The 12,543-nt window shown below is 42.7% G+C and overlaps 1 protein-coding gene across 1 annotated transcript; it reads right to left on the reverse strand.

Moving 5' to 3' along the window:
• Nucleotides 1–11,848: 11,848 nt before the first annotated feature.
• On the reverse strand, nt 11,849–12,211 carry LOC113236964. Its single transcript, XM_026473193.1, has one exon. The coding sequence runs from the start codon at nt 12,209–12,211 to the stop codon at nt 11,849–11,851; it is 363 nt and encodes a 120-aa protein (XP_026328978.1).
• Nucleotides 12,212–12,543: the final 332 nt, after the last annotated feature.

A 12,543-nucleotide genomic window follows, 5' to 3' on the forward strand; every position in this document is an offset into this window, starting at 1 on the left:
ACCAAACCGTGAACCACTTCCTTTCCTTTGGTTGTGCACAGTGTTGAAACGCATAAAGACAGTAATATTAAAGTGTTTTGGATACTCGGAACGGTTAGAGGCCTTACAACCGCAATGGAGACGGCCAATTAATTCTAACCAAGTAAGTGGCGGCTGTTTTGGGCGGTGTGTCCAGTTTCTCATCTAATTAGCACGCGCGAGATTGATCACCGACGACTGATCCTGCGACTGTCGCTGCAATGAAAGTTGTCATACCTCTTCAACACGATGCCTAATTTTTTTGTAGACAAGACAGTTACATATTACTTGATCGCCAGTGGTATAAACTGAAATTACGAATGACCACTGAACATAGACATTTACCTACATTTATTTTGCTGGACGCTAAAGATCGATATGGAAGCCCAGTCGGCGGCTGATAAACGGCAAAATATGTCATTCTCAACTAGTTGTAATGATGGTAATGTATGGTATGAGTGCATTCGATGCGTGATACTCCTAATTAATTCCGCTCGAGGCGCCTGTGCCTGCGCTTTACGTCTGAGAAAAGGCGCCACACTTTACTAATAAAGCCTATAATGGGACTCGATATTAACTATTATTATTACTTCCTAATTGGCGGACTGCTAAGTTGTCCTTTCGTAATTACTGCAAAAGTAGCCAGCATCTTTTTAATCGCACTTTATTTGTACTTAAAATCGAGTTTCCCAACTTTGTTCTATGATTATTTTTTTATAGTGTGCGAGATATTGATAATAACTGTTCGTTATGACTTCAATAGTGTCAGCGTCCAAAAATGCAGTCCGGTTGAGTGTTGCCTACCTCACCTATGGGTCTCGACTAGTATTCTACTCGTATTAAAAATGTAATTTATACCTCGTGTCGCGTCGTTGTCGCACTGGCTTCGATGGAAATTATTTCACTCGCGCATTTCTTTTTATCACTTCCTTTTTTAGGCACCAGTCTACAGCTACAAGCTGCCATCCGCTGCCCGGCGTTAATTATTTCTCAGGGGAGGGGTGATATTTTTATCGCAAGAATGCTCCTAGAAATTGAAGCGTTATTAACTTTCTTGTATCGCTTAAAAAAAATATGTTAACATACGAAGGAGTTCTTACGACTGGAACCGATTTTATAAAATACTTCGCACAAGACGCAAAAACTTAACAACATCGTGTAGTATGTTAGGAAAACAATGGTGAATGATTTTTCGGAATTATATCCGTGATATGTGACGTATGTTGCACTCAGTCTTAGCAACCAGTGAAAAGAATATACCAACGGTTAAGTAGACGTTACATTTGGAAAGAAAGTACCGGAATGGTGTGAGGCGACGCCGCGCCCGCGCCAGCTGCGGTTCTTCTCTAATAATAAACTTAGAGCCGGACATTAAGCAAGGCAGTGTCCGTGACAAGCGAAATCGTAATTAACGCGCGGTATCTCGATCTAACATGTTCGTACGCATCCCACTAGTTTGGGCAGTCGGTCGCCGAGGAAAGCGGCCGCCGACCCCGCCATACGCCACAGACCTCGGATTTCACTGCTCGACCAATTTTTACGACCACCATCTCGCTATCGCCGCATCGGTTTCGATTCGAGATATCGATTTACCGATGCTATTGGTGATAAACGCTGCTCTATATGTGCCGTCCCTACCGTTCGGCCAGTCCTTGTTTCATCAATCCTGTTGTCATCAGGATTTCCTCTTGGTGGTAATATGAGCTTTTCGTTCATTTCATTCATTGTATTTTGGCATAATTGCTTACTACATACTTTACTATGTTAGAAGTGTCGAGTTTCGTGTCTGGCGGGTATTCCCACTGTGTCGGAATAATGCCCGTGTTGCTAAATGACTATTATGCGTTAGGGTCAAGACATAAAGGGTACGCGCTCATAAAAGTCAAGTCCAGCACCGTGACGGAGAGCGGTATAAATGTACCGTTCACTCGCATTAAAACAAATGCTAAACTGACTGTAAAGGTATTCCTCAATGGTCCTATAAATCTTGTGCATTTCTTTTTCGGTGAGATTGGGCCATCGCGTCTGCACCGCGCTTACGTAATATGGGTTTCTTCGCTGGTATTTATCGACGGAATCTAAAACACATCGACATAACTTAACGAAAGCGATATGAGCCGAAATTCAAACACAGACTCTTACTTACGCGGTTCCGTTAGCCGCTATCGTGAGATATTAATTGGTCGACTACAATTTGAGGAGTTTAGACGGTCACTCCTCGGCCGCTCACAGGCAGCGGCCGGCGATTAATGCTGGGAGATAACCAATCGTGGTTGTGGTGACATTGTAACACATCATTTTCATTCTAGCGGCTAGATGGCAATCGCGTGGCGGACAGCAGAATGAGCGGCCTCCGCATCACCGACTCTATTACGAGCGGTTGTCGGATGGCGACTCTCGATAATATCAATTATTGAGAGGTAACTGCGGCCGTTTTGTTTTCCAATTAGAACGAGGTTGGCAAGCTGCGGCCTGTTCGTCGGACCGGTCCTGTACCTGATAAACTAAATTTTATCATTTGCAGCTTTGCTTGTCATAGATTTATTAATCTGTCCGATACTGTCACGTGGAAGTTTATTAGGGTTTGATTTCTATTAATGTTGATTTGTGTCGCACTTGCCGACGACGATCGTATTCGTTATGCTTGAAATTAGTTTACGAATTTCGCATCGGTCGTGCCTCAACTCACGTTTTGTACTTACAACTGCGGTTTAAATGCGGGTTTAATTTTAGCTATGACGACAATACCACGAAGTTAAATAAGCTGGTTGGTTGATAAGAATAAAAAAACAAAAACCTGTACACCGATACCCGTGTCAATGTTTCGTCATACTGGTCCGAGTGTCACCTCACCGGCGGCGGCGGCGCGATTCGGCGCCATGCGCGATCGCGCCAGCTACTGTACCGCTCTTATGATGCGAGTTTTCACCCGTGACTAAATCTAAATATTATACTGATGTTTGACGTCAATGCCACAGAGCTTATTTGCTTATTTTCAGCACTGACAATAGTCATTTCAACATTTTGTTTTCACTCTTGATTGTTATTTTTAATTTAAAATTATTGGGAATTTGGCTATTTAGAACTTGTTAGATGTAGTGATAAATATCTCAGAACAATTAAAAATCTAAATTACCCCTCAACATACACCAAGAAAGAGGAAGAAGGAAGAAAGTTTTTTTGAACAATATTAAGTGACGGGACGAACAAGTCGTGCGCCTGATGGGAAGCTACGCGCCTGTCCATAACAATTGCAGTGCCACTCAAATCGTTAAATCGCAAAGATCTGAGGGGCACTGCCACTGCGCCCGTCACCTTGATACATAAGTTGACAAGTCACATGTGCCTATAATTTCCCAAGCACCTTTACCATTCAAAACCGGAACACAGTAATGCGGACATTACTGCTTGTCTGCAGAAATAGGTCAGGTGGCTGTACTTCCCGGGACAAACTCTTTCACGAGGAGCTCTACTGCTACTAAAGTATCAAGAATATGCTAAGAAAGTATGTGATATTGGTTGAATTGCTCTTTGTGGCATGGCGCGGTCCAAGCGCACGCGGTGATCGCCCACGAGCGATCTATTCGGGCGACATCGACAGCCGTATCGACCGAGTGTCGCCACTCAACCTCGCCTCCTCCCCGCCCCTCTCACAATGCTTGTAGAGCCCTCTGGTATTCGACCGGCACTTGTCCAACATGGAAACACTAAACTCTATAGGTGCAACTAAAATCATAAAGACAGATTATTCCTGGAAGAAGGGAGAACTTTCAAGAAAAGTAGAAAAAAGGAAAATTATAAATGACACGGTATCGCGAAAAAACAATTTTAGCAATCACATGCACTACACTTAATAAGCATACGCGCGTAAAGATTAATTTATGACAAGGTATTTATTATACAACGAATATAGCATTACTGCCTACATGTAATCAAGATACCAGAAGCTGTAAAGAGTCGCGAGGATGCAATAAACATAAAACAGGCGGCAAACATCAATTCCGAACAAAAATCACGAAATCTAGCGTAAATCAGATTGAGCCGAATATTGTTTCTATCTTTACAAATTTGTTATCTTAGATCTATAACTCTCAGTCTCCTCCTGAGTACAAGATTGTCAAAAATCTCCACGACAAGTGGACCCGAGCACACACTTGCGCAGTTATGCTGCGACAGGTGCGCACGCACACGCGCGCATCGTCAACATACGCCGTGTTTAGCTATACAAGTAGGTACATTGTACTGTAAAATGATGTTTGCCCACACGTCGGCCACGAGTTTACTTTCTTTTAGGCTCTGCCAAAACCAACTCAGTCCACATACCCTTGAAACTAACGGGTTTTATTTCCGTTACGATCTGTGCTACTTGTTCGCCCCATAATTTCGACCGTGAGCATTCGTCGACCAACAGATAATTAATAATACGTTATCGAATGTCTAAATTATGAAATGAATGCCTATTAATTTTTCGACTGGCAACCCAGCAAACATGCCAAAGACAAAATCGTAAAGTTTTATGTCTACACGGACGAGGTTTAAACGATGCCTTAAGTAATTAATGATTTATGTTATTGTTACCTTCACAATTGTTAATAGGCTCTATTAGAGGATGGCGGTAAACAAATCCTTTACATTGTAAGTTTTTGTTTGGTTTTGATAGACCATGAAAAGGATTTTTTGTCTATGCTGTTTCGAAGCCAAAGCAAAATGTGTCCTGTAACGTCGTAGGTCAGTTCCCGATGCATCGTTTCTGTATTTCATCGCATTAGCTTTACTGAGTGTAAAGTTCCAGCGATTGCTGTAAACATGGTGTTTAATATGAATTTGAAATCCGTTGGCATGTTCCGCGTTGAGAAGACAAAATGTTGCCTCGTCCTCCCACGCCCCGTCGCCGCCGTGTCGCCGCGTTCACCCTGCAACGTGTGAACTCACGCGAGCCCGAGCCTAGTCGCGTTTTTATTGTTCATGACCACACTTTATGGGATCTTTATGATCTCCGATGACATTATTTAAACAAATTGATGTAGTTTTGGCGAGCTTTATCTCTTTATAACACTGGGTGTGATCGCATCTGCTCGTAAGTTCTTTTCTTTATTGATACGCATCAAAATAAATGTTGTCTTATTTGGCAAATCCATTGTTTTTAGTGTTAGCTTCGTGTTAGTCCGATTGTATAAAGTGTTATATGACACGATCCATAATATAGCTGGTTTCTTGACGGTCTCTCCTAATATCTACAAACGAGGGCGTTTCCAAAAATACCGTATTTTCGCGAGTGGTGATCACTGGTACGGTAAAACTTCGATTTGTGTAGTCTTGTAGGTAGTTCACTGCCGAAGACACCCCACAATTCTCACCGGCTAGTTCATTGCACTAGCCGTGTGTTTATGTTCGGCGCGTAATGGCGCGCGCCGGTGCGCGGTGGCATTAGGCGCGCAAACACCGCCGTCGCCGGTGCCGAGTGGGCCCACCAAGGTCACCAACGGCAAATATCATGTGGAATGCTTTTTACTACTCTGCCACTTCCATTTGTTGGCTTCTACACACTTAAGATTAAAGAGTTGGTATATAAATGCTACACTCGAACCTTTGCAAATACAACTCTACAATTAAACGTTGAATACAGGATGGATGAACTAAACTTTCTGCCTTGTGTTTCATTGTTCTGAGTAGTTGCTTAAGCAAAGCGACAACGCTGCGCAGGCGCTTGTGATATAAATATTCCACTATCGCGCGCGTGTCACGCGCTCACCGCTCGCCCTTTATCCTATTTCATAAGCTAATCTCTGGAAGTAAGTAAGCCTACCCAGAACCTTACTTCTATGCCAATAAAAGAAATGAAATCTTTGAATATGAATTCTTCTCCGCCCCCCAAAAACGTGTCTACATCATTATATTTATAGAATTTATACGAACAATTTATAAAGGAAATAATAATTATATCGAGCAATTAAACGCTCAGCTTCTTATATTCTTATCCGCAGTTTCTTATTTTCGATGACATTTATAAATAAAATTAATAAATTAATAACGCACTCACTCATAGCCCCGCACTAGGGAAACCCTGTGTCGCGGGTGCCATACAAATATTTCTCCCGGCTCGGTAATCGAATCCGGGACCGCTGCATAACAGACCACTATTGTAGCCGTTCGGCCACGTAGGCCGAAAGTTATATTGACGTATATATTATATTCGACTTATTGAAAAAAAGATAATTTATTTAAAATGTAACAATCAGAATCTATAACAAATAAATATTCAAAATATCTACTGCAATATCATTGTGCGCACAATCACGATAGCGACACGTCCACGACACGACGACATCATATCACGCTCAGGAATATCTCGTAAGACGTCATGCACATCACAGGTGTTATAGATTAGGTGGAACTTGAATATGAACAAAAATTAGTATTAAATTTAGTCTCTCTTGGCGAAGTAATACAAAATTTTAGAATATTTATTAGCCACGAATTGTGCAAATTCATAACTAAGACTGTTACACTATAAATTTGATTATAACGTTTTGCAGTGGTAGCAGTTGGTATTTGGCACAGCCAATGAACATTATTACTACATATTTAGAACGTTCACCAAACAATTAGACTACTCGCATGTTTATTATCGGTATGTTATCCTCGTTAGGAGTTTGTTCCCGTGATTATCACCATCAAACACGTAGTGTTTGCGACCGCAGCGCGGCACCAACGCGGCTCCGCGACGGTATTGTCTCACAAACAGTTGTCACCCTGCGCCCGCGCCGGTTCGCACCAAACATTGCCTTCTTTGAGCTGCCGTGCTCTGTACATAGACTAAGCACCAGCTTAAAAACTCGCGTATGTTGCCTAGTCGGAGTACATTGTTTTTGAATAGTTTGACTCTACACAATCCTGTTTTATATAATTACCGATGGATTTCTCCATATTTCACTTCCGTTACGAATTACCTGTCTCGAGTCTCAATACTTGTCCACCGTATGTTTCTTTACGTCTTGCGCCCCACTGCGTTATGCTCCTGAGACAGAGATTTCAATTTCGTGTCGCGATCATTAGTGTCCCGTCTGTACTAGTATAGTCTACACCGAGTGACGCCAGTTCACAGTTAGAGGCTGAGACAAAGAATGTTTAATTAGCCTGTGTGTCCGCCGTGTTGACTCTCGCGCCTACTGCCGCCGCACCACCGCAGTCGTTGATTCTCAGAATACATACCGAGAACAATTTTTACACTCTATTATTAGTTTCGATAGTACCCCGTGAAGTGTCGAGACTATCGTGATAATTTTCATTCGAAACCGATAATATCATTCAGGTGTAAGCCAACACCGGCGCTGTCCAGCCGAGTGTCCACACCGTATTTATCACTTCCGTGGTCGCGACAAAACATCGGTAATTGAGCGATCAAACCACATACATAACTCGCACAAACTATCATGTTACATTACAACCCTAGCTCATTGACGCTCCGTCTTTACAAATTTCGCCTCAGCAACGGTATTTTCCTTCTCCTTATCGACGGACACCGGCAAGAGAAGGACAGAGCGCAAGTGACCACAATGTTTGTGTAGACGAAGTGACCGCGGCAGGTGGAAGTACTGACCACCGGTCACTGGAGCTATCAAATTACCGAAGATGTGAACCGATGGGAAATTTATAGGGCACCGAAGCTTGTTTAAAGTAACACGGTCGAACGAAGAAATGTATAAATAAAGATGGCCATTGTCCGTACTACACGACACGCCAAATCGAGTGGTCATTGTCGATCACGTGAATCAAATTAATTTGAATTGTATCGACGTCGATTATTGTATTGCAGTTCAGGGGCCACCAGGTCACTGCGAAGAGCATGTCTAGCTGACCGTATTGTTTCGAGCCATTTCTTCCTGTATTGAAGTACAAAAAAGAAATACCTACAGGCGACGAACAGGGCTTTGAAGAAGTCTTAAAAAATATAATTTTCCAGAACACGATACATTTCGGGAAAAACTGAAAATCTTTACGTTATCATTTAGGCAACAGGGCTGTGACATCACAGTACGAACGCGGTCGAAGGACTTTCAGGTTCGAACTCGTCGTCGCAATTTAGTCTGACATTTGTTTAATGATTAATAGATGAAATGAAGGTGTGTTTGTAGTAGATTCTGGTGTGAGTCACGAAGCCACGTTGAGTTATGAGGCATAGTTAATGGAGGCTGGAGGTGGTGCGGTACGGGCTAATTCGGCGCGGCCGAAGGCACATAAATTGTGTACGAGCGGCGCAAGCGCAGCGTGATGCCAACGAACATACGATCCGATCCGCTGCTCTAATTGACCAGATTTAGATATTTTAATATGAAAAACCACATTCAACTGACGAATACAAACAAAGAGTAGACGGCTATTGACTGTCAGAAACTGGTCTTACAAACATTTTAAATAAAAGTTTATATTTGTTATACTTTGGCAATATAATAAATTTGTTTCGTAATAGGTAAATAAATTATAGATAACTCGTTTTAGAGTCTGTCTAACAATATATTGAGAATGAATTATCTGGAATTGTGTCTGTTGTTATAGCAAAACATTTTGTCAAAACCTACGTAGCGCCACCCACCGTCGGCGTCGGCGCGCAAATCATATTCCCATGACGTGTGCAAGTGTATTGCTCAAGAGCCGGTGGTCCCCCGTCCAAAGTGGGTAAGAGACGCTCGAGCTCCCGCTATGGATCACGACGCTCGCACGAACGATCAATAACTTAGCATCAGTGGCCACCACAGCCCAGTAGCCAAATAACTAGCTCTAATCCGTATCGAATCTGTGGCGTTTCATAAACGTCAATAATACCTCCAATTGGATCGAAGTAGCCCCATAAAGTGAAGTTACACCGGTTGGCTCTTTTTTGTGTGGGAACATTTCGTTTTTCAATCGGAAGGTAAGGTTTTTACCAGCGGCGATAAATATCGGAACTTATGGCCGCGGCCGGCTTTGAAGTACGCATTATCCCGATTGCCGCACAGTTTCGGCGGCCCAGCTCCGTACATTTGTGCTATCGGTACTTTGTACCGGCGATATGAGCGCATATTTATGCGACACATTGCGCCTACGCCGGCAGGATAATCTCCGTTTTCACTTTGACAAATCGTCCGCTAAACTCACTACATTTAAAGAAACGAAATGAAAAAATCGTTAAGTAAAAGCAATCAGCGCAACTTGTTTCCGTAAATAGATATACATTTCAGTAATAAAATGTACAAATTAATAATTTAAGCAAACTTATTATTAAATTGTTACTTGTGAAGTGATTTATGCTCACGTACCTACATAACATAAATTTAAAAGATGGCAGAATAAGTGACAGCAATAGGTTTTGTAATGCAAGATAATTATAATGTATAACGCAAGGCTTTGGTAACAGAATGACGTCTATATAAGTATTTATGTGGTTTTCTTGTCGAAAACACAAATGTGTAGGTAGTCCAGAATAGCGCAACATATAAGCTCTTGTCACTTTGGTAGGTATATACGTTTTCCTTCCACCTACTGCGGTTTTATACAATGTTTTCTTGGAAGAGACCAGTGCATGTAAGGTATAAGCTAGGTAGTACGTAGGAGGCGGCGGTGGCTCCGCCCGCCAGCGGGTGCGGGTGCGGCGGGTGCGCGCGCGCAGTGCAGCGACACTCGGTGACTCTTGACTTTCTGCTAAGCTCCACAATGTAATTGAGCCGAACGAAATCCGGCCGGCCATTACCATACAATGGGCAGCAGTTCCGTCGCGCCCGCCGGGTCGCCGGGGGCAAAAAAACACTACCACTGCCTTGCCAGTACCTAACGTAACGTCGCAACTCGGCACCCACAATACTCTATAGTAATCTTTATTGTGCTAGACCTGAAGTCATAATAAATCGCAATGGATCAAGTGTGCGTCGTTTAAGTTGTCACGGAGAGGTTGGCAGGCGTCCATCGAAAGCAGCCCGTCACGAGCTCGAGGACTTTTTGACGTGACAAGTCGAAAAACCCGAGTATAAGTTACCGAGCGGCGAGCGGCGAGCGGCGAGCGGCGAGCCGAGCGTAGCACACTTTTGAGTTATTGCGACTTTTTGTCGGCGCAGCGCGAGCGTTGATCGATGGCCTTTGTTTACTATGCTATCTCGAGATCCCGCGTTAAGCCTTTTTGACGTTTAACTTTTATTTTCTTGTTGGAATATCTGAAGACTCCAACAGACGGTAGATTAATATTTTATCTCCGCCCGCAGTTGAAACTTTCGTTTTATCAGTTTTTGTGTGACGAATGAACCGAACTCTCTTAAAACTTTATAATGAAATATGAGCATGTATTCCTTCCTATATTTAGTCCAAATAAAAGTACTGCCTATAAATTCACTTCACACTGTAAAAGACGAAACAATTTCTCCATTTTAGAAAACGACAATACTTACTACAATGTAACCCAGCAACAGTCTGTCAATGCGCAGTGCAGCGCTTTCACGCATGCATAGTACGCACTGCGCAGCATAGCAAGTGCTCGGCATCCGGGTACAATCGGCCGCAGCGCCGCTTAACAATATTTGCTCTAACCGCCACTGCAGGGCACGCGCTTTCCACTGATTTCACCGGGCAATACGCAAATAAATAACGCCACTGTAATTGAGATGAGAGCTCAGCCAATACCGCTGTAGAGTGCAAGCATGTCAAAGAGAGCACGCACTTGTAGAGTCGCAGGAATGTGGAGCGTGAGTAATATAATTTTTCAATATTTCAGCTCTACTCGAGTACTAGGTTTTGAAACAAACCTAGGAGTTTGATCTGTCCGATAGATTTTTGCAATATACATTTGACTTTGTCAAAATATAAAGCAGTGTATGCACCATATTGGCAAATGTACTTTTATTAATAAATTCTCCATCTGTACCGTCAAATATAGCAGACAGATTCAGCGACAATTTTACCGTAAAATCTCCACATGACAAATATAAATAATACGAAGGCGCGTCATAGGCGAATATGCGCAAGTCCGGTAGCTGGATAAGCGGTGATTACTCGCTGCGCGCGCGTGACCCAACTGTTGATGACGCCGCCCGCGCCCGCGCCCGCATCAGCGCGGGCGCGCTGACGCCTGACGACGGCCATTCACAAAAATAGAGAGGATAGATTGAAAAGATTGTCTTCATCAACTCTACACCACAAGTGTACACTATATTTTTGTCCATATAACATATTCGGACTCAGAGTTATTATCCAAAATTTTTGCTAAGTAAATTTTAATTAAACTAGTATTCTTTTCTGTCTCTCTTTTGCAGTCGCATTCCTTACAGTACGTAAACATGTATACGTAGGTCACTCAATAAGTTTTGAGATAAAGAAAAAATATCAAACATATTAATATAATTTATTTTACATTTTTTCAAAATACTCTCCATAATTATCTACACAAAGTTTCATTCGTCTAAACCAACTCTGAAAACACTTTTGCCAGTCTTGATCCGTCAGCATTGAAATTGCCATTTCGTAGGCAGCCACTGCTTCTTCGACGCTCAAAAAAATTTTCCTTTGATTTTATCCTTCACTGTTGGGAACAAAAAGAAATCGCAGGGAGCCAAGTCAGGGCTGTACGGCGGGTGATTTAAGGTTTCTATACCAGATTCCTTAATAAACGCCTTTGTTCTGAGGGACGTATGTGAAGAGGCGTTATCGTGATGTAGCATGATTCCCCGAAGCCCGGTCTTTGGTCTCCTCTCCCGCACAGCTTGGAAAACTTTAGGCAATGCTACTGTTGTGTACCATTCTGAATTAACAGACCTACTATTTTCTAACATTGACGTCGACAAATGTCCGCTCCGAGAAAAAAAACTAGCTACCATTTTTCGCCGACGTTTCGAGGTCTTTGCAACTTTGTCGGTAATTGTCCCTCTGCGAAGACCCACACCGACGACAGCTTCTTGCTTTCTGGATCATATTGATAGATCCATGTTTCATCACCAGTAACGACTTCTGAAACACGTCTCGATGTCCCGTTTTCGAAACGTATAAGCATTTCTCGGCACCAATCCACTCGAGCCTGTTTTTCAGCACCGGAGAGCAATCGTGGGATCCATCGACAACAAAGCTTCCTCACTCCAAGATGTTGATGCAGGATAGTATTGACGCTCCCCGAACTAATACCTAGGATCTTGTCAATGTTCGTGTACGTGATTCGTGGGTCTTCTCGCACCAACATTTCAGATTGTCACACATTTTCTGCAGTAACTGCTGTTTCCGGGCGTCCGCCTCTTAGGTCATCTTCAAGGTTAGTTTTCCCTCTTTTAAATTCCTTAAACCACCTAAAAACTGTTGCACGAGAAGGAGCAGAGTCCTCTAATGCTGACTGCAAACGTTCCAAACTCAATTGTTTAGTTAAACCACATTTAAAATCATAGGAGATCATAGCACGCAAACGTTCACGGTTAAGATCCATTATTGTAAAGAAAAAGCGCGGGAAGCGTTGTAGTAAAATGACTAACAACGTCATTCTTTTTTAAATTTAGCTAAATTGCTTTTGGTGATCTATTT

The sequence above is a fragment of the Hyposmocoma kahamanoa genome, unplaced genomic scaffold (genome assembly GCF_003589595.1).
Source record: "Hyposmocoma kahamanoa isolate Upper Pololo Valley unplaced genomic scaffold, ASM358959v1 92, whole genome shotgun sequence".
Taxonomy (NCBI): Eukaryota; Metazoa; Arthropoda; class Insecta; order Lepidoptera; family Cosmopterigidae; genus Hyposmocoma; species Hyposmocoma kahamanoa.

What these genes read in the sequence shown, in the direction of transcription:
- LOC113236964 (XM_026473193.1), bottom strand. Translation starts at nt 12,211, where the DNA reads ATGTTGGTGCGAGAAGACCCACGAATCACGTACACGAACATTGACAAG.